Source organism: Falco rusticolus, chromosome 8, assembly GCF_015220075.1.
Source record: "Falco rusticolus isolate bFalRus1 chromosome 8, bFalRus1.pri, whole genome shotgun sequence".
Lineage (NCBI taxonomy): Eukaryota > Metazoa > Chordata > Aves > Falconiformes > Falconidae > Falco > Falco rusticolus.
Window position 1 is genome coordinate 35,263,956 of NC_051194.1, and position 22,348 is coordinate 35,286,303.

Below are 22,348 nucleotides of genomic sequence, written 5' to 3' on the forward strand. Positions count from 1 at the left end.
CATCAAATCGGGTTCCCTATCAGTTTCCCTCGCTAACAGCTACAGCAGGTGCTCTGAAGAACATGCACCCAACTCCTTAACCTAGTAGCAATTGTCCCAGGAGCTCCCAAAGCCATTGCCAGACACATTTTCTGTCAGAAGTATCTCAAACCACTGTTTGGTAACCCTTTGTGGATAGAGAACATAGCCTTGTTCATAAAATCCAACTCTGAATTAATTTTAAATAAACAAAACTTGTCTGTACGTTTTTGCTTGTATATATGCCTTCACAATCGGTAGTAATATGTATCTTTATGTATCGATGAAGTATTTCTTTATGGTCAAAATTTGTGGTCATCATGCTGGTCATACATGTTGTGGTAGTTGATAATCTTTCTCAAGATGCACTTAGGCTGTGAAGGTGCTGCACCTTGCTCCCTAGTTTTCTGTTCATGATTGTTCTTTTGTCTCGGCCACCTGCAGTTTTAGACATTCTTACGTCATGGTTATTGCCCCACTGAGCATTTTACAGTATTTTAAATGGTTATCTAATTAAAGCATATTAATTATGCATCAGGCCAGGCATTCTGCGTGGGAGTCGATGTGTAATGTGCATAACACCATACAGTTCTTGCATATGTAGTACCTATGTTCTTGCATTGGCCTGTACCCAGACAGATGAACACCTTGGGACAGAAGCCCTGGCTCCTGTTTTCTGTGGTTGTATAGATGCAGGCTGACAGCCTTGTTTTTTCTTTCATTGTTCAGGAATAACTGTACACGTTGTGTTTCTTGGCTCGGAGGGAGCTGCTTGGAAAGTTTAGGGTGCCCCACCATGTCAGAGGAGGGTTATCCCTTAGCAAATGCAAAGTGCTGGGCAACATGTTGCCCCTGTTACTGATTGTAAATACACAGAAACAAAGGTCTCAGACAGGGCGGGTGCTACAGCTTCCTAAGGTCTCTCCAGCCCATCATATTGGCTTAACTTCACCAACCCAGCTACCCTCAGAGACCTGTCCGGGAAGGAAACAAGGCCACAGTTTGACATTTTTATCTCCTTGAGGTATTTCTAGAAACCTTTCTGCTGCAAGACTAGTGTGAGGTAGCAGGCCTCGCACTGGGGAGAATGTTCTGTGGAGGTGGGAGCTCCAGCAGCATTTCTGCTTCCCCTCCACACGCTCTGCGTAACTTGAGGCAGTAAGGTGCTTTTAGCCTTTTTTTGTAGAATCATTTAGGTGGTAAAAGACCTTTAAGATCAAGCCCAACCATTAACTCAGGATTGCCAAGTCCATTGCTAAACCATGTCCCTAAGCACTGCGTCTCTGCTCTTTTTGAACACTTCCAGGGACGGCGATGCCACCACCTCCCTGGGCAGCCTGTTCCAATGCTTGACCTCCCTTTTGGTGAAGAAATTTTTCCTGATCTCCAATCTGAACCTCTCCCGGCACAACTTAAGGCTGTTTCCTCTTGTCCTGTTGCTTGGGAGAAGAGACCGACCCCCACCTGCCTACAACCCCCTTTCAGGCAGCTGTAGAGAGCAATAAGGTCCCCCCTGAGCCTCCTCTTCTCCAGGCTAAACCGCCCCAGTTCCCTCAGCTGCTCCTCACAAGACTTGTGCTCCAGACCCTTCCCCAGCTCTGTTGCCCATCTCTGGACACGCTCCAGCACCTCCATGTCCCTGCTGTAGCCAGGGGCCCAAAACTGAACCCAGGATTCGAGGTGGGGCCTCAGCAGTGCCCAGGACAGGGGGACAGTCACTGCCCTGGTCCTGCTGGCCACACTGTTTCAGATACAAGCCAGGATGCTGTTGGCCACCTTGGCCACCTGGGCACACTGCTGGCTCACGTCCAGCCGGCTGTCGACCAGCACCCCCAGGCCCTTTTCCTCCAGGCACTCCCAGCCCCCTGCCCCCAGCCCGTAGCGCTGCGGGGGGTTGCTGTGACCCATGGGCAGGACCCGGCACTGAGCCCTGTTGAACCTCATACAACTGACCTGGGCCCATCGGTCCAGCCTGTCCCGATCCTCTGCAGAGCCTCCTGCCCTCTGCACATCAACACCCCCCCAGCTTGGCGTCGCCTGCGTTTTTGTGGCATTGCTTTGTCCTAAAAATGTCAGGATGCACTTTCCTTCCTCATACAGCTCTGTGTGCCGGCTGTCAGTGCTTTACACCTCGGTGTGCTGCACGTATATAAAATGAGCAGCCCTTCAGGAAGCAGTAAGTGACAGCAATATCAAATGCAGTTTCCCTTTGACAGCAATGTGTGCTAGGGCAGTCAGCATCTCGGGGAGCGACATGTGCCGTGGTTACCTGGGTGGGCAGAGGGAGCTGTTCAGGTGGTGCCAGGTGGGGACCAGGCTGGAGAGATGCCTCTTCCCGTGATGTCATGGCAACAGATGGTGCTAATAGCTGGGAACCTGACCTTGGGCTGCAGGGCTGGTGGCACCTGATGGCTCTGTGCACCATGCTCCTGCCCTTCGCAGGTGGACAGCATCTGCCCATTTAAAGGCTTTGGATTCCTGATGTGCCCCTTAATTCACTTGATTTATACAGGGTATAGGCACTTCAGGTAAGACAAAACTTCCCCTATTCATGCCCCAGGTACCTTTTTCATACGGGTTTTGGCAAATAAACCCCAAGCTGTTGCCAGCAGCTGTCTCCCTGGGAGCTCACTTTAGCAGCATCTTCAGTGGCTGTTTTCAAGTAGCATTGCTGGGTACCGACCCTGTGAAATACAGAGAACTCAATTTCAAGTGTAGCTAAGCTTCAAGCAACCTGTCAAGAACAACTAAATTGAAATATTTTTTTCTAATGCCATGTGATGTGATATCTGGTTTTTCTATGTCATTTGCAAATGTCTGTTTTTTAATATACATAAACCAGTTTTGAAGATAATACTGAGAAAACAAGAAATATTTGAAACACTGCTCAGACCTTTAGTAGGAGGTGGGGGGAAGCGATTTAGAAAAAACATATGTTTAGGAATGGAGCTTAATCCAAATTCTGGCAATGCTCTGAAGTTTTTATGCCCTTGAGAATGTCCCTCAACAGCTCTGTTTCAGTTTAATCACACGTTAAAATAATAACAAATACTTGTCACTGCTGTTGAACGGCTGTGCCTTTTAATCACGTTTATATCATTTTTAGAGCAAGTACTGCAAGGCTGACCATAGGCTCTGGCAAAGGAAGCTTTTGCCTGGGGTAGTGGGTATAGCGTGGGTGACCATAGCTGGATGATGCCTCTGCCCATTTTGCCTGCTGCCTGAATTTCTGACAGAGCAGAGGCTTACTGCAAGCATGTGGAGTCCAGGCTGTTGCCCTGAGTTTTCCGTCAAGTGCAGAGAGCTGTGGAGGTGAGGGCCAGGAGGGGAAAGGTTCAGTGCTTGCACTTCAGTCTGAAGCATCCCTGCCACATCTGCATATGAAGGTGGTGCCTGAAGGGGCTCCTGTGCTTCTGCAGAATTGAATGTTGCTGTCCTGTGAACGAAGGCAGAAGAAATCACTTTCTTTTCTACTATTATTTGCCTAAATATTAGAATTTCAGTAAGGTTGAGGAGAAACATTAACACTGGCGGCACTGTGCAGCACGCAGGATTAATACTACAATGGAAAACAGTGTGCTTTATCTGCTGTTCAGGAACGAAGGAATGCTTTTCCTGCTGTTATACCAGTATTGCAATAAGGCCACTGATTCCTGTAGTTCTGGAAAAAGATACTTGCTGACTCTTGAAGATCCCTCTGGTCCATCCTGTATAAATAGCCTTTCTCGTTGCTTGGTGGTATCTCTAGGGCTCAGGGTATACGATGTACTTTGTATTTTTCTCTGTGAAGATTATGCTAAGGAGAGCACTGTATGGAGGGAGTAACGCCTGTGCTTGGGGCTGCTGCTGGCCTGTTTCTAACCCGTGCAATTTAACAGGTATTTTCAAGAAGTCCAGAACAAAAAAGGTACTGCACCCCCAAGTGCAGTCAGCAGGGAGAGCTGCAGCAGTGAAACAGAGGTAACGCCCTGTTGTGGAGTTTCATAGACTTTGAAATAGTTGGTGTGTTTGTGGAAGGCTGCGTTCTGAGAGCGCCGTGTCTCGGTACAGCCAGCCTGGCTGGGAGCAGGGGCAGGCACCCTGCAGGGCCGCACGATGGACCTCGGGGGGACAGGAGGGGTAAGGGTAGGCTAGGGAAAAAGCTGGTTTTGCTCTTTAAATTGAAATTTTATGTACACGTGTTGGTGGGTGTGTTTTTCCAAGGTGTATGTTGTGGATTTCCTGGTGCTCTTGAGGTCTGGGGGAAAGCTGTGTGGCTTGCTGCAAAGGGCACTTTGGGAATATTGTATTTCCATGGATGACTTTGAGGAAAACAGATGCTTATCTTTCTCCTCACTTTTTTTTTCCCCTTTGTGTGCCTGTGTCTGTGTGCTGGTTTGTTTTTTTTGTCATTATGGGGCAAGGGCTGTGTCTGTACAGCAGCACATGGGTGTTTGATTCTTGTTAAGGTGTCTGTATGAACTGTATTAAAGTAGTTAGTGAAACTAAAATCCTAGCTATTTTTATGGCTTTATCTTGGCTTTTGGTGCTTGTTTGAATTCTTTTGGCTGTTTGAGCTCTTGCTCCTTCACTCAGTGTCACAGCTGTTTTGTTGTCTCCTGTTGCTGCTTCATTTTACAAAGCTTGTAGGAATGTGTAACCTTTGTACTGGCTCTTTTCTAAGTCTACTTAAAGCTAATGGAAAATTTCATATTGCTGAAAACTGCATGAATGACAGTTTCACTAAATTCTAAAAATTCCCATTTGCAGGTGTTAGTTTCATGAACAGAAGCTTCTGAAAAGCACTTTGTCTGCTGTGTTCCTAGCTCATGTGCTACTGGAGTGCTTGCTGTGGCTTCTTAACATGATGACATTAATATTGTCAACCTTATGGTTTTAAAAATCATGTTTTGAAGCAAACAGGCTCACAAATATTGAATCGTTTTTATTTGTCCCTTGTTTTTAAGTCTTTAAGGCTCTTGTTCTCAAGCTTCACCACAGCCATCATGGAAAGAACTTAAACTGGAGCCATCTGATTTCAGGATTGAAAATTATAATATCCCTCAGAAAAATAACTTGGATCAGTCATGAGTTCTGTAATTTCAGATTAGTCTTTTGCAGGAAGATTTTGTCTGACTTACCAGGCCAGTCCTTGAGAGCAGATTTTGAACGTGGCCAGGGCTATTGCTTATTTTCTCAGAAGCTGGAATTTACTTTTCATGTGTGGGTTGTGTCTGCCTAGTTTGGTGTTGGATGTGGTTGGGTCAGGATGTATACATCAATTCCTCAGTTAACTTTATGATAACTGAAATGGATTTAATAATTGTTGGATTCTTCACTGACAGAAATGTGCTTTGTTTATTATTGCTACTGCTGCCAGATTGTTTTTCTGCTTACAGAGGGATGGCAGACATCAGTACTCTGAAACTGCCATAGCAGTGTGCTTGGGACTGAGCAGGACGTGTACCAGAACAACTGCCTGTGTAAATACAATGTATTTGCAGCAGAAAATTCCAAGTGTTACTTCTTTCGGGAATCTTCTTTCACTTTGTGGTAGCAGTTGAAGACCTGTTAAGTTGTGAGTAGTCTCATTAGCTCGTTGTTAGACAGAATGAGGTAGCAGCCAAGATGATGAGTGCTCCCTTCCCTAGCTAATGAAGGAAAACTGAAACCTTTTGGATTAAAGAAGAGCATGTGGGTTTTGGAAGGATTATTGAAATAAAAAGCATTTGTCCACTTACCCGCCATGACATTGTTGGCTTGGGTCTTTAAGTACCACCTTGCCTGTGGCTAATGGCAGTTGTATCACTGATTGTATTTATTATGGTCATAAATATATTGTCTAGATTTAGACTAGAAACCTTATTCAGAAGATTAACTCCCACCCACAATTATACATATTCTGGTTTAAATAGGGCAATGTATGGGAGATCAGAGAAAGAAGCCAAGATACTGGTGTTGTGCATATCCTTGCACACGCGATCTTTGCTGTGGCTGGCTCAGTCCCGGTGAGCCCTTGCTGAGATCAGGTCAGGTTTTTGGGAATCCCCCTTAAAGCCAGTTGTGAAGGACGATGAGGTGATTCACTGAGTAGTGCCAGGAGGCAGCAGGGGTGGGCTGGCACTGGAGCTGGTGGCTGGGTCAGCCTGGGAGAACTGGTGCCGAGGGAAGAGGGGTGGCAGGTGGCCCCAGGGAGGCTGACCGGGGTCACTGAGCCCACACAGGGGCGTTCTCAAGGCTCAGAACACTGTGCCTGGTGTGGAGGGTGGGAGGGAGGCTGGGCCCAGGAGAGAGCAGCTGGGAAGCTGTGGGAGATGGCCAAGCGAGCAGCCCTAATGTGCCTGCATGCTTCTGCTTGTGGCTGTGACTCCTTTGTTTTTAAACATTTAATCCTTCTGAGGAGCATACATATGTCCCTTTAGTGGGTTTGTAAACTCATTTTGCTGGAGAAACCTCTACAATGCCTGTGTTGGAGGTGGGAGGCAGGCTTGCAGTGAAGCCATGTGTGGGCTTGGTGTGTGCTAGTGGGAGGAAGCATCTAAGCTTGGCTGAAGCTGGCTTGCGTGGAGGCTGGTGGGACACCCGCAGAGAGGAGGGGACCGTGCCTTGTGAGCTACGGGAGTCACGGCTGGAGTTGGGGGTACCGGCCGCTGGCCTTGGGGCAGGGCATGAGTCGAGGTGTCCAAGCGTCTGTCACAAAACCAATGACCAATGCACGTGGGGTTAAGTCTGGCCAAAAAGGAGTGAGGAGGAACATAGCCTGTTTTCTGTGGCTTTGGTGGGTTTGCCCACCAGCACACAGTATGTGTGCTTGGCTTTTACAGGGGGCTCTCAGATCCTCAGGGAGTTGGGCTTTGCCGGTCTAGTAGGGGTTGAGCACGGGGTTTCGATGTGCTGAAATGTGTGTCAGCTTCTTTTTTTTGTGTGTGTGTCTGCTGCTGCTGCAGGAGGCCATGTGGTGGGTGGGAGGACAGGTTTCTCTGGTGCCATCCACCTTCATCTGCACCTGGAAGGGAGATTTTTGTGGGAGAGATGCAGATCACACTTGCAAGTGATACCCTTCTTGCATGTTTCAGCTGCACTGATGCTTGGAGATGGGACATGGATAAACGGGCAGAGCGGGGCCAGAGCAAGTCCAGCACCTTGCAGAGTCAGATGGTGGCTGGGCATCTCTTTAGGAACAGGCGTGATTGTAAGCTTTTTTCCCCCCAATCTGTAATTGCTACAGAGTAGCTATCTTTCCTAAAGCTTACAGTCAAATAACTTAAAAGATTTGAATCTGATACCTTAAAGTTTTTTTAAAAGCCAGAAAGAATCTCCTTTCATTGGAAAGGAAATTTGAGGCTTCATATATTTTGCTTTGAACGGTCCCAGGCAGGTGGTTCAGTCAGGGGAAACGCTGGCCCTTGTTTACTGTGGTTCCTGAACAGCTAGTACAGTCTCTTCTCCCCATTTACACCTTGCCCAGAGCTGAAGGGGTTACATTTTAAAATGAATAATGACTAAATTTATTCGTCATGGACAAATGATGACAGCTGTTGAGATGCTCCTGTTAGCGCTTCCCAGGGGATAAAGTCAGGCTGGTTCCTAGTGCAAGCCAGCCCAGCCAGGCAGACTCAGCTCGTCTTCATCCCAGATTATTTGTCCCGGGTTCCCCTTGCTAGCAGGGAATTGCCTCCCTAGAAGTGAACTGAAGTTTCCTGGGCTGAAATGGGTGTTGATGGGAATCTCACAGAGCTGCAGCCAGAGAGAGGTCTGAAGCCATAGCTGTTTAAAGCCACGTGTGAAGACAGCATGCTTAATGAATACGAGGGGCAATGATTGATTATGTGCTGGACTGAAAGCCGCGGCGCTCTGTGAAGCACTCTTACATCTGGGCACGCTATGGAATATATGAAGGAATGTTAAGGAAGCTTATTTGCAGAAGGATATGTACTTGTAAGCAATTTTTTTTCTCTTCTTAAATAATGTAAAGGGATTGAAAAATGTAAAGCAAATAGTGTTCTCTGTTTCTTTGAGACAGCAGAGTGGTGAGCAGACAAAGGCCTCTTTTATAAGGGCATGTCTTTGATGGAGAGTACTGTATGGCCCTTATAACTGAGCACTGGGGGATGTGTGTATGTCTTGGGATGGGAGAACATCAGCAGTTATTTAATATTAGAACCTAGTACCGATTCCGCTTCAGTGCACCTCTGCTGGAGTCATGAGAGTTACACCCATCCTGAATTTACCACCTTGTGATTTGCAGATAGGCTGCAAAAAAATATGATCCTAGTTCAGATGATTAATGTGAACAGGACTCAACAAATAGGAGGGGAAAAAAAAAAAGGCTTTTTAATGATAGTGTTTAGTAGCTTGTTTTTCTTTTCTGTCCTCCCATGTTCAGGTTTCTTTCTGTTCTTTGTTTCTCTTTCTGTCCTGCACACGTGCTGCTGGAAGACTTGATGTGCAGTTCTGAATGTGGCGCTGTCATTCTTGCTGTTCAGATGAGAAAATGCTCTTGGGTTGTTGAAGGGATATTCTGATTTGATAAATATGTAGTGCTTAGTTTGTAGACTTAATGAACACAAAGATGTGATTGTAATCCAAATTCCATGTAGTTCAAAACTGTGGGTTGAATAGTTGGTTTTGGAGTGTTGTGGTTTTTTGCTAATGCTCAGAAAAGCTTGTTTTAAATGAAAATGAGTTTATTTAATTCCTACAATGCTACAAAAGTGTGATCCTTTTAATACATGTTTTTTCTGAATTTTTATTTATTATATGAAATGGAAAACCACACCCTTTTCTCCTTTCACAGGGGTGAGGCTTTAAAAATGCAGATACAAGGGAAAGTTAACTAGAGACTGCATCTACATAGCCTGAAATGCAGCTGATGGAGAATTTTATTATCAGATGAGTGTGGTTTTGAAGTAATCGCGTGTCTTTTGTTTTGAGCGATTTTTCTCTTAGCTGGTAATATGAGGTAAATGATCATTTGCTTAATATCTATATAGGAGCTTTTGAAATAAATGCAATTGGGACAGATTTTGCTCAGAAGTTTTTGTGCCAATCTTTCTGCATCACTTAAACCCCTTCCTAGAGACTTCAGAGATTATATGTTTTAAAGTCAATTTTGATCGGCTGTGACCTTCTGTGCAAGTCTCGCCAGATAATGTTTTTGAAATAATTCCTGTTTGAACTAGACTATCTTCCAGGGAAAAAAAATTTCAATCTTGCTTTTTTAGAACTGCCTGTGGTAGAATTTTCTGGGTGACACACCTCTTAACCTCACAGAGAGTCAGCCCTGTGATTGCAAAAAAATGGAGGGGGGGAGGGGAACGGAGGAAAAAAGGCAATTCAGAATTTAATTTGTTTTTAACCTTGTTGTATATTTTTCTATTAGGTGAAAAACAATATTAATTAATCACAGTTAAAAACTGCATTAACAAATCTTGAGTTGCTGCATTAACACAGAATATAATCAAGCAACTTGTTAAGAATCTGGCCAGGTTAAACAGTCTTCTGCAGTGAATTTTCATTTAATTGAATTAAAAACATATTTTCCAATCCTTTAATAATTTTCATGATTCTTCCCTGAGCTTTTTTCAAATTATTTTTGAATTACATATGTCAGAACAAGACCAGTGTCAGCAGGGAGGTAGCACGGTCTCCATGGCTGCCTTAGGGCACTCTATCAGAGACCCCACATCTGAAGTTTGGCTTATGTTCTTCTCCTTAGCTGTGTGACCTTACACTTCTTGATGTTACAGTTTGTATGTTCACTTTTTTCATGTTCGCTTTTGCCTGAACAACAATCCAAGTACCTGTTGTTCTGTTACCCCTTCCCTTTAGATGGTACTTTTTTTTTCCTAGCCCTTTCACCTATTCCAAGACGTCTTGAACATCAAAATTAAGGGGAGAGATGTCCTTGGCCACCTTTCTGAACTTGATGGATGCTGGTGTCTACCTGCTCTCTCAGTGTTGTGCTGTGATGGGAGTGTGGCATTGCGTGCATGGGTGCATATCGGAAATGTCAGTTTTTAGGGTTTTAGATGATCTGTGATTGTTCTTATGGGTCCAACTGCGAATAAGTCATTACCACTTCGGATAGGGAAAGCTCTTTAAGGCCGTTAGGCTGAGGACAATACAGGCTTTTCTTTCTATTATTTTGCCTCCCCTAGAATATGTCTATACTGTTATCAGTTTATTTTCTTACCCTCAGGAGGCTCAACCCGTATTGAATTTCACTCGTTAGTGTTTAACTGGGAGCCTGTGTTTGTCACCAGATGTTCCCAGGTGCTTTCCTGAATAGGGATGGGTCAAAGCACCTGCTTGAGTTTTTGCCAAGTGAAATTTGCAAAGGAAAAGATCCTGAACCATTGGAGGGTGGGTGTGTACCTTGGGCTGGTGGAGAGGAATAGACATGAAGCAGATCTCAAATCTTGAATGAAGGGTTAGCGTGGAGAAGCCAAGTGAACGGGCGCTGAGGTGGCTTCCTGGCCTCCATAAATACTATGTCATCTGGCCAAACACTTCGTCACCTTTCAACCTAAGGCCAGTTTTTAAAGTGGATTACTTAATCCGTGTAAAACTGCAATATAAGCATTCCTTTGGAACTGGAATGACCTTCACTGAGAATCAAAATGACTGTAATTTATTTTAAGTTAATTAATGTTCATGTGTGGAGGTAGAGGCTGCAGTTCCCTTTGGATGTACACAGAAGGTTCAGTAAGTTTTAATACATCTTATATTTATGGGGTTTTATGAATTTGAGGTAACTTTTTCTATTTCCTTGCAAGGAATCTCTGGTGATCATTTAAAAAGTTGAAGTGGACTTGTAGCTCTGGATAGGTCTGTGATTAATGGTCTGTGGCTTTATCAAATGCATGGGTCTTGGCATGCAGCCTTTCTTGGGGTACCCTGTTTGTTCTCGGTCTGGTGTAGGCACTTGGTGGGGTGTGACAGGGCAGCCTGTGCTGCCTGATCCTCTCTGCACTTGGATCCTGGATTTGCTTATGGTCTTAGTTTCACTACAGCCCATGGCAAAATAGCTCTTGGAGACATAAGCATCAGAGATACGGACTGTAGAGCCTCCAAGTATTATCTGTGGCTTGCGTCTTTCTGTTGTAAATTTTAAGTTTATTCTTTTTAGCTGAATGCATCCATTGAAAGGGTTTATAACATAGTGGCTGCAATAGCAAAGGATCGGGTTCAGTGGCCTTGTGGTCATTGCGAATAACCAGATTTCTAGCATGAAGGCACTGCTGAGATGAGAGCTGGCTGAGCAGACCTGAACATGCATCATCTTTTGCCACCACGTTGGCATATTCCTTGGGGCATGCTTTTGCTTCATCAGACTTACAGCTGACTGTGGTTTTTTTGGCAGATAAAATTTTTGATGATGAAGACTCAGTGGATGGAAACAGACCTTCCTCAGCTAGCTCCTCTACATCTTCAAAGGCCCCTGCAAACTCGCGCAGAGTTGGGATGGGGAGTACCCGCAGACTTGGGTCTGCAGCTCTGGGCTCCAAGTCTTCAAGTAAGCAGACAGCATATATAATTAACCTTTATGTGACGTATTTATAGTGTTTATGCTTGAGCTTATTGCAAGGACTTCCAGACTGGCCCCCAGATCCAGTAACAGATTTTTTCCCTGTGAAGTCATTATGTGTAAATTGTCTGCATGCTGCAACCGAAATTCAGTAGGATGAATCTCCAAGCAGTCCCCATGTCCCTATAATGTGTTTTGCATTTGTCAGAGGTTGGATCTGTGCAGTTGTGCACTGAGGGCTGTGAGTAAATCATGTCAGTGTTACAGTCTGTACATTTTTGCCTTTATAGCTGCAGCTCTTTGGCTGGACTGAAACAGGATGCTTATAGCTACATGATAAACTCCAGCCCATGCAATCTAAAACTGATGCGTTGGCTTTCTTCTAAGAGCTTTGGCCATTGCTGTTAATGAAGGTGCAGAAAGAAAACTGAGCATTAATTCTGAATGTGAGCAGTAATTCTATATGTGACCTAGAGAAATGGAGAAAGTTCCCTCTATAAGACACTCCAATCTGTATTCCAGAGACTAGTTATCTTCGTTATCATTTGTCTGTTTGTGCACCTGTCAGATCTGCACCTTCATCTATTATAGATAGGATTAAATCCTTTAAAATAAAATCTCTCATATAATTAAATATTCCCTTTCATTTTTCAGACTGTGTCCCCTAACTGTTGAGTGACTACTGTAATGACTTCCCTAATGTGCCCTCTGTGCCTAGGAGTTGAAGGATGCTGTGAATGTCTAGTCTGTGCCTGGCATTGAATTTCCCTGTCTCTGCTTTCATTAAATCTGCAGCACTGAGGCTGCATGGATAGTGAACTTTCTCCTGATTAAGTGCCTTGATAGCTGGTGGTTTCTTAATTGATTCTCTTGCTGATAAGAAGACTGAAAGATTGAAAAGGCTTTTTCATTTGTATGTCAGCAGCCAAAGAGGGAGCAGGTGCTGTGGATGAGGAAGACTTCATTAAGGCATTTGAAGATGTCCCAACAGTTCAGGTAAGTAGAATTACATGTTAAAGCACACAGTATTAAAAAGCAGAAGACGGATATAGGATCATCTGGTTCTATTCACTGGCAAATTGTGCTTTGTTGTGGTGCTGACAAATATTTCTTAGTGGGAAGGCGAGTTAGAGGGAGGCTAGTTTTAAATGTGGTATCTGCCAGCAGTTTGTGTGAATCCCTCAGAGGTGGAGGGAATAGGGGTGGGAGGGTTGTGGTGGAACTATCACAGGAACGGACATGGAACTGGAACTGGATGTGCATGCTGCACAGTGCGGTCTGGTTGAAGAAAAACTTAAGTCAGCAGAAGCCTCTCTGCATTTCATCTGTACCATCTGGAAACTGAAAGAGATAAAGGTGACTTTTGTGTTCCAGGACTGCTGCTGTTGTGAGTGTGACAACTGGACAGTGCATGTTTGCTGATAGATATGGCTGGATAGCTGAGTTGTCACATATCCCCTGTCCTTCACCAGAGCTTTATTTTTGGGACAGCTGAACAGCACGTGTATCCACTCATGATCTTCTGTAGGTCTTGGACTAATAAAGCCACTAGTAGCTGCAGGAATGCTGCTTAAAATTGTGAAAATATAGTAAAATAAATAAAGATGATCCTTTAATCATCTTGTGGTCATTTAGTAATTTTTGATTGCAGGAAGTGGGTGTAAATTCTTTGCATTGTGCAGATCTAGCCGTGTTGAAGGCTAGCACGTGATACTTAAGCATTGAGGAGCAAAGGGCATAATGTAGTTAGGAAGTGATCTGATTTTTTTTGGAGTAAATCTTGCATTATGGTGCTACTCTGTATTTAAATTTGCAGATTTATTCCAGCCGGGATCTTGAGGAATCCATAAACAAAATAAGAGAGATACTATCAGATGATAAGCATGACTGGGAACAGAGAGTTTCTGCGGTAAGTGGTGAACTTAGAAAAACCTCGTATTAGAGTTCATATCTGCATTGAGCTTAATCCCATGAAGAGGGTACTGGGAGAACCTCAGAGTAAGGCTAGAATGTAGTTCAAGTGGTGAGCATCTGTTATGTTCCCCCAGGCTTGAGGGAAACACTTTCTTACGAGACTGAATTTAAACCACATCTATGAAAGAAAATGCTGTTTGATATACAAGAATTTGTTGACAGCATCAGGTTGAACTGTGAAAGTCATGCAGCAAAACCAGATGTAAAGCTAGAAATTTGCTAGCAGATGCTGAAATTTAAATGTCAGAGGTGGTATTCAGAATACCTTAAAACTTCCTTATGAGGCAGAAAGTCACTTTGCTTATAGAGAACTTACACTTTTGCAAAAGGAGGTGTAAAATAATTCACAAAGGATTTACAGATTTAGGTTTTGGATAAACAAATGCGACTGTGGGAAATGTGGAAGTAGAAAATCAGAGAAGTTATATGCATGCAAAGACTGAGTTTTATTTACTGAGGTGAGCTGTGTTTTTATGATATAAATAGATACATGATCTTGTCTACGCAGTAGACTTTCATCACTGGTGTAGCAACTTTGACATGTCTGTCAAATCCTGTGTTACAGATCTGAGTGGCAAACTGTGCTGATTCAGCTTACTTCAGGATTTTTTGTTTGCTGTACTGAGTAACAGTGAGCTTAAATCAAGGCACTGTACAGATGCATCAATATACATGAGGGCCTGTGAAAGCGTCCAAAAGAACGTCTATAGGATGAAACAGTGGTCCCTGTAATTAATATTAATAGAAAATTTCTCATTTTATTGGAGTTAGGGTTCCACTTTTAGTAGAGCCAGATAATTATTTTATTGAATTCAATGGACATATTCTAGATATGTCAGTATTACTCAGATTTGAGCCATGCCCTTTAAGCCTAGGAATCTTTTTTTTTTTTAATGGAGTAGTCAGTTGTGAGAGGACCTAAGCTTTAAAAGCTGTTGTAAATAGGTGGTTTCTAACAGGAATAGAGGAGAACTTTTAAGATATCTTTTGGTTTAAAAAGTAATGTTTGGGTTATTAACAATATAGTCTAAGTAGTCGTATGCAATGCTTTTGGGTTTCTAAAACAGTTACCTAGTCTGTTTATTGTCATACTTAGTATGTTAACCTGTGAGTTGAATATAAGACCTGAAATAATAAAATTGTTTGGACGTGAACACAGTTCCTTAACGCATGTTGAGGAACAATTGTACAAGGACCCTGGAAACCTTGTATCAGTGCTGAACATAATTGTCCTTGTATCTGTTGCTCATTAACAGTCACTGCTTTCTCTTCTGGTGCTAACAGTTGAAAAAGATCCGCTCCTTGCTTTTGGCTGGAGCTGCAGAATATGATAACTTCTTCCAACACTTAAGACTTTTGGATGGAGCATTTAAATTATCTGCTAAAGACCTGCGGTCTCAAGTAGTACGAGAGGCTTGTATCACATTGGGGTAAGTTTACTTTCTAAATATGTTTGAGATGTGCTGTAGAAAAAAGGAACAGACACTGGGTAAAACACATTTAGGGTGTAACGTGCTGCTAGTAAGTATTACATAGTTATAGGTAGAACATGATTTTGCTACAGCTGTTTAAACCACATTCATGTAGACCAATAATTGTAGTTCTGCCGAAGTGTGTTCCTGAGTTTAAAACAATGCTGGTTTGAGATATGCTGAATGAATGAGCAAGCCATGCGTTCATGCACTGAGTGGGGAAGGATTAAACAATAAAGCTGAAAATGTATTTTTTGTTCTGGTTTGGATTGAGCTAGTTCTTATTTTTGGTGGTTATCCTCTATGAAACGCTTCAAGAAAAAGGGTGCTGCTAACAGTTTTTTGAAATTTATGCATATTAAGGCAAAGTAGACAGTTTCAGAGAAACTGTAATACAAACTAACAACTTCAGAAAAACACGTTCTTTGAGCGTGATCCCATTTGATAATAAATTTTTAGCTGTGCTAGTTACTTCATTTTGTGCTGAACTTACTGTTTCTCAGACTTCAGATGAATATAGAACACAAGTTTGAGATGAAAGCAAAGGAACTGGTTTTTTTGAAACATGGTGCTCTCTGTCCTTTGGAGTTGGAGAGGAGGTGACAGTTGTGAAGATGGAGATGTCAGATGTGCTTATGTCAGATGTTCTGAAGAAGTCTGACATACTTAATCCTCAGCACAATTACCAGCATGACTTCATTCTTTTTTTCAGACATTTGTCATCAGTTCTGGGAAACAAGTTTGACCACGGGGCAGAAGCCATCATGCCAACAATTTTTAATCTAATTCCAAATAGTGCCAAAGTCATGGCCACTTCTGGTGTTGTAGCAGTTAGATTAATAATTCGAGTAAGTATACATCAATAAAGAAGTATGTTACAATTTCCAAATACTGTGGTATTTCTGAGGAAGTATGAATGTTGCTGCAATGATAACCAGTTTTAGTGCCTGATCTACTTTTCTGCTTTGTGTTGGGCTGGGCTGTTTCAGATGTCACTCAACCTTGTGCAGAACATAATAGTTAAGCCCAGCCAAAACAGAAGGAAAAAAGTTTCTTTGCAGAGTAAGATATTTCCATCTCTTAAAGAGCTGAGCAAACTTTTTTCTTTGAATGGGTTTTAAAACTGCCTTGCAGGACAGACTCATCCTCTTAATTATGCTCTAAATTGCCTCACAGACAGTGCACGTTTCCTAAATCCATTAGGTCACAGAAATGTCTTCTGTCTAGTGATTCAGTGGGGAAGCTGTAGATAGCCTGATATCTCTGAAATTGTCACCAGTGACAGTTTAGATCCTCTTGCAGTGACTTCAGCTCCTTGACCCACTGGAGCCTGCTATTATAGAAGAAAATGAAATATCTGTTGAAGATAATTTAACAGATAAAATACAAAATATTTTTAATAATAAAAATATCTGTCCGTATCTGCTAGTGTTCCTTTATTTAGCAGTTCTGTTTTTAAGAATTGAACAAAAATAAGTATCTGCATACTGGGCTTAGGTGGCTGAAAGAGATGGCCTTTCACTCCATGGCACCATGGTGTAAAGATTTCTTCCTGTTTTTGTTGTTTGTTTTCTTCTAGCATACGCACATCCCTCGATTAATACCCATCATAACCAGTAATTGTACATCCAAGTCTGTTGCAGTTAGAAGGTGAGCATCTAGTTTGAATTTACTCTCTTTTACCACTAAGCAGGGTCATGTGTACTTTCTGATAACATTCATGTATTTGTTTTTATTCACGGAGAGGGTTGATGTAACACACTTGCTAAATAGTGCATCTCCCCCATGAGTTGGGATCAAATTCCAAGTCAGCTATCTTGTATAAGCTGCAGCACTGCAGAGAAGAAAAGGCACTTTTCCACGGAGAGAAATGTTTCTTAAACTTATCTTTGTGCTTACATGCCGTTTATATCATATGATTTTGGCTTCTTTACAGACACGTTCTGATTCCCCTCTACTACCTGTTGTAGTGACATGCTTTCTTTGAGCCAGTCAGCAGAAGTAGTGTTCTGTGGTAGCATCACCTGGAAGTTAGGCTGGGTGTGCGAATGGTCCTCTCTGCACTTCAAATCTAGTCGTACTTCAGTCCAGTACCTCACTGGGAGGTTCTTGCTTGGTCCATGCAGATCAGCTAGTTCTAGTTAGACAAAAAGAAGGGCTTTGTGGTTGCTGATTTTGCTGACAAGCCTTGAACAAATAACAGCACACTTGTGCTGTAGTTTCTTGAAATGAGGAGGGGAGGTTAAAGTTGAAAAGGTCTCCACATGAAGCTGAATGTGAGGTTTCCATGTGAACCCTGAACTTACAGGTACAAAATATCCTTAGCATGGATCTTCTGGGCTGTATCCTGTTTAATGGAAAAGGGGTCTCCCTGGGTGGTTTTATGTCAGACCCTCTCTTCAGACTTCTCTGTAGTGAGCTGCCTCCAGTTACTACTTCAGGCTGTTTGAGGGTGTTTGTAGAGATGCTGGTGGTTTTATTATTCTGTCATTACTGAATTGAATGTCCCAAAAACCTTTGTAATAAAAGATGGCTGTTGTTTAGAGGCAGGCATGTCAAAGTCACTGTGCCTCTGTTAACTCTGAGAACTCAGAGTTTCTTCTCTTCCTTCTCTCAGGCGCTGTTTTGAATTTTTAGACTTGCTGTTGCAGGAGTGGCAAACACACTCCCTAGAAAGGTAAGTTCTGAAAACAAGTCGCTTATTTCTCTCCTGCTTAAGTCTGGGGAGGTTAATTCTGGAGAAAGGATAATCTAGGAGGTGAGATTATATCAGTTAACTCTAGTAGAGGTATTTCTGCCACAAAAAAAGCCATGTACGTATGTGTGCACACACCATTAGTCTCAGTAGTGTGGCCAGTCAGAGCTCAGTGGGACTGTCCTCCATGCCAGCCTTGGGAAACCTGGCTGAGTGAATTGCTGAGCTCAGTAGTTTCTGGGTTTTTTTGTTGTTTTTTGTTTGGGGTTTTTTGTGTGTGTCTTTTCTCTTGTTTATTTTTTTCCTTTTGCACCCTCAAGTGCGATGATGAGTTGAAGGCTACTACACATCTGTCAGGAGCTTCTGACGCTTCAGTACTTCAAACTAGTGAACAGCGAAAGTAATTGTGGGAGAAGAGACTGGGACACCATTTCCTTAGCCCTAGACTGTGCAAGACTATTTAAGGGTTAAGAGAGTGTTTTTGCACCCAGGCAGTTTCAATAGCTAACTAAAGACTGACCTACAAAGAATGCTGCTTGTCTTTTCCTAGTCAGCCATGTGTGGGTGAAATAAAACTGACTTGTAAGACTAAATAAATAAAGGCTCCAAAGGATCTTACATGGCAATGGGAGGGTGTAATGAAGTATTTGTTCTTAAGAGACCAAGGCAAAATCAAATTAGTCATTTGTTTATAAGTGTGACGCATCTTTCTGCACTGCTGGATAATGTTTTTGTTCTTATTTCAGACACATATCAGTGTTAGCTGAAACGATAAAGAAGGGAATTCATGATGCAGACTCTGAAGCCAGGATAGAGGCGAGAAAGTAAGTAGAAGCTGTTGTTGGTGTCTTTTCTTCCTCCCCTTCTTTGCCCCTGTTGTGTTGCAAGTCAATGGTATTAGTGTTGGAGACTGAAGTCCAGACAAGTTACATTCTCCTGGTAGCTGATGCCAGCTTTCCCTTGGCTTCAGTCAGAATGTGTACTTCAGCAGGAGATGTCAGATGAGGTGATCACATGGGGCTGACTTATATATGTATCACATCTTCTAATGGTGCTTATTTCACTTTGTTCTTGTAATATTTTATGATCTTTTTGTCTGAGGAGGTAAAATGCTTACCTGAGTTGTTCAAGAGTCTACAGCTGAGAACTAGTTACCTTGTTTGTCTTTTTGATGTTTGAATTGCTTGCAGTTAACTGATGTTTCTTCTGTTCAGTACAAAAATACTGTTATTTTCTACTAAGTTTATCTTTTCTTTTTGGCCTGTACGCAAGACCTAGGATGGAGACTTGCCAGGCACAAGTATAAACTGGGAGAGGAGTGGCTGGAGAGCAGCCTTGCAGAAAGGGGCCTGGGGGTGACGGCTGGCAGGGGGGCAGTCTGAGCTGTCACCGTGCCCCGGCAACCGGCGGCGCATCAAATGCGGCACAGGCAGCTGCTCGCCAGAGGTGGTTACCCCGCTCCTCCCCTGGGTGCTGTGTGCGGTGCTGGGCCCCACCGTGTAAGAGGATGTGAAGGTCCCTAAATGCATCGAGACAAGGGCAGCCAAGCCGGTGCCAGGGCTAGAAGACATGTCCTGTGAGGAGCGGCTGAGGGCTCCGGGTCTGTCTCGTTTGGAGAAAAGGCGGCCGAGGGGCGGCCTCACGGCTCTCTGCAGCTCCCTGCGGAGGGGAGGTGGGGAGGGAGACGCTGATCTCTCCTGCCTGGGATCCAGGGACAGGACACGGGGAAATGGTTCAAAGCTGAGCCAGGGGAGGGTTCATCTGGGCATTAGGAAGGGTGGTCAGACACAGGCACAGGCTTCCCAGAGGGGTGGTCGATGCCCCAAGCTTGTCGGTGTTCGAGGACAATGCCCTGAAAGACAAACTTTAACTGTTGGTTGGGCCTGAAGTGGTCAGGCAGTTGACTAGGGGATAGTTGTAGGTCCCTTTCAACCTACAATAGAAATAATTTATTCTATTGTTATTGATGACTCTTGAAATAAAAGTTCTCATGCTAGTACGCTGCTAAATGGTGTCCTAAATTAAGAAAATATTTTATGGCACATGAATAATATCTTTGTGTATATCTATAGGAAAATTAAAGGAAAAATATTTGCAATTGATTTTCTTCTGTTGAGCATCTCTTGCATTTCCATTAATGTGATTCTACTTATGGTAGTACACTATTAGGATCATGCTGTTATGAATAGAGCGCTACAGGAACATTCTTCTTCAGAAAAAGGATGTTGTAAAACATGAAATCAATCGACAATAAATTTTATTAATCTAAATGCTGTGTTATAAGCAGAGGTGTTTCACAGTAGGACTGTTTTGAAAGGGAACGTGCCCATCACTGAAATATATGGTAGGCACTGAGGCTTCACGGCAGGTGACTGCTTAAGCTGAAACAGACAGCAAGGAGAATGGCCATGAGACTTAAGAGAGCATGCTTAATTCTGTCTTCCTATGTTTCTTAATTAGCAGCGTGGCTGATTGAGACAGAAAGTTGTTTACCTCTAATGATGTGAGAATGCATGTGACTTCTGAGGCTCTGAGAACTGGCTGTCACATACAAACAATTCCTGATTCATTTGAGCTAACAGTCTTACTCTTAAACTACCCATTAGTTGCCCGCTGAAAAGTGCTGAGAGTCTTCATCATCTTTGTGATGAGAGTGAATGGTGTTAGCCATCAGCCAGGAGATTTGGGCCAAGGAGGAATTCTTCCGTCATTTTAAAATGCTCTTTTATTTTCAGTATGGCACCGATCGGAAGTCTAGAGGAGCATCCCTTTCCTTTTCCTTGTTACTTCTTCCCCCAAACAGTCAACAGTCTCAGCTCAGTACGGATTTGTCTCTGCAGCATTGTAGGAGAGCTGTTTGTTAACCTTAAGGAAGAAAACAGCACCACCCGATGCTTTCCTGAATCAGGCCCATGCATGTGTTTTCTGCTTTTGGTATGGTTTTGAAGTAGCTGTTGAGCACCTGGTCTCAAACTAGTGTCAGCTTAGTGGGTCTGCTGTCTCCCGTGTGTGGTAGACAGCCAGAGGGATGAGGGTTTCTTCTGAAATAAAGCTTTGTAAGCTACTTGAGTTTTTACAGCACGCCAAATGGTGCGTTCCTCTCTTATTTTTGGTTTGTCTTTTGTGCGGTTGTTTGAGTAATACAGTGGGTTGAAGAAAGTGATGTACCTTACGTCAGTCATAGGGGCAGTAGATGACTGAAGTGACTGGGCCAACGAGCCCACTAATGCCAGTAGTGAAATGGGCTCTGACTGTACCTGTGCTCTGTTGCCTGCTAAAAAATGACAAGGAAACGTTGACAGTGTTGTGCCTTGTTTCCAGGTGTTACTGGGGTTTCCACAGTCACTTCAGCCGAGAGGCAGAGCATTTGTACCACACCTTAGAGTCTTCTTACCAGAAGGCCCTGCAGTCGCATTTGAAGAACTCTGACAGCATCGTGTCCTTGCCACAGTCGGATCGCTCCTCCTCCAGCTCCCAGGAGAGTCTCAAGTAAGTTCCTCCTGTGTCACTACCTCTCGATTCAAACAACTGCAGGTAGCTCCATTGAACTGGAGGGAGCCATCACACCGTTTTGTCTCATCAGTCGTCGTTTGGCTTAAGTACTTGGTTACTCCAAAATTATTTTTTTGTATTTAGCTAACATTGTATTAAAATAAAAGGGCAGCAAAACCCATTACGGGCTTTTAAAATAATAATAATAATCTTGACTCCATAAATAATTTCCTAGGGAGCTTTTTGCGCTTAGTAGATACTACTAGTCATTCCTTCTAGGTGTGCTTAAAACAATGCTTGGATTGAAATTCTGTGTTTAGCATTAATCTTAGAGGTGTAAGTCTGCCTCTTTCCATACAAGAGGGGAAAAAAACCCCATAAAAACCTAAATTTGAGTTGTAACTGCAAAATCAATATGTAACTCTTCTGTTGAATGTATTTATTTTAGCTTCTCTTAGGGATATAGTCAACTTAAATAACAGAGATTTGAAGCCTAAGTGTAAGATGTATATGAAAAATATCCATAACTTATTGGTGTTACTTTCTAAATCTACAGAAAGCATTCTTAAAAATATCTTCTTACTCAAGTAATGTGCATACCAGTATTTTTTTTTAGTGCTTTTGTAAGTACTTTGATGGCTGTGCTGTATTTATTCTTAAATAATAAGCTTTGTTTGTCTGTTTCTGTATGTAAATAACTTCCTTTTAACTCACATGTATACTGAAGGAATGGAGTAGCACTGTTACTGATGACTATGAAATACTAGTTTTGTTTAATAAATACTTACTTTGATTTCTAGCCGTCCATTGTCTGCCAAAAGAAGTCCTACTGGAAGCACTACATCTAGAGGTGAGAATAGTAGCTGAAAAATGTGCTCAGGTGTTGCTGAGGAAGTGTGATGTATTAGAATTTCAGACACTATGATATCAAAGAACTTTGATCGCTGTTTACTGCTCCTTAACATGGCAACTTTGTAAAATTTTTAATTAGTTTTGAGCTGTATACTACATCCTGTGCATCAACTGCTGATACAACGATGCTTTTGAAAGTTAGTAAATCTGTTACTGCTTGCACCAGAAGGGAAGGCTAAAAAGCCTCAGAAATTGTGGCCAAGGTATGTTAAGCTGTGCAACAGATGGAACAAGCTACTGCTGATGCTAAGGTGTACAGCTACATAGTCTAATGGT

General features: G+C 42.9%; 1 protein-coding gene across 17 annotated transcripts in view; it reads left to right on the plus strand.

Annotated features, from left to right (window-relative positions):
• Window positions 1-22,348, plus strand: part of CLASP1 (cytoplasmic linker associated protein 1) — a 185,027-nt gene that overhangs the window by 76,965 nt on the left and 85,714 nt on the right. For 16 of the 17 annotated variants that reach the window (XM_037396473.1, XM_037396474.1, XM_037396476.1 and 13 more), the window contains 10 exons: window positions 11,363-11,515; window positions 12,450-12,523; window positions 13,344-13,436; window positions 14,786-14,931; window positions 15,686-15,821; window positions 16,553-16,623; window positions 17,591-17,650; window positions 18,415-18,492; window positions 20,990-21,157; window positions 21,961-22,010. In XM_037396473.1, coding sequence (XP_037252370.1) covers window positions 11,363-11,515; window positions 12,450-12,523; window positions 13,344-13,436; window positions 14,786-14,931; window positions 15,686-15,821; window positions 16,553-16,623; window positions 17,591-17,650; window positions 18,415-18,492; window positions 20,990-21,157; window positions 21,961-22,010 — 1,029 coding nt within the window. The remainder of the gene's footprint in view (window positions 1-11,362; window positions 11,516-12,449; window positions 12,524-13,343; window positions 13,437-14,785; window positions 14,932-15,685; window positions 15,822-16,552; window positions 16,624-17,590; window positions 17,651-18,414; window positions 18,493-20,989; window positions 21,158-21,960; window positions 22,011-22,348) is intronic. The other variant, XM_037396475.1, reaches the window with a different exon arrangement.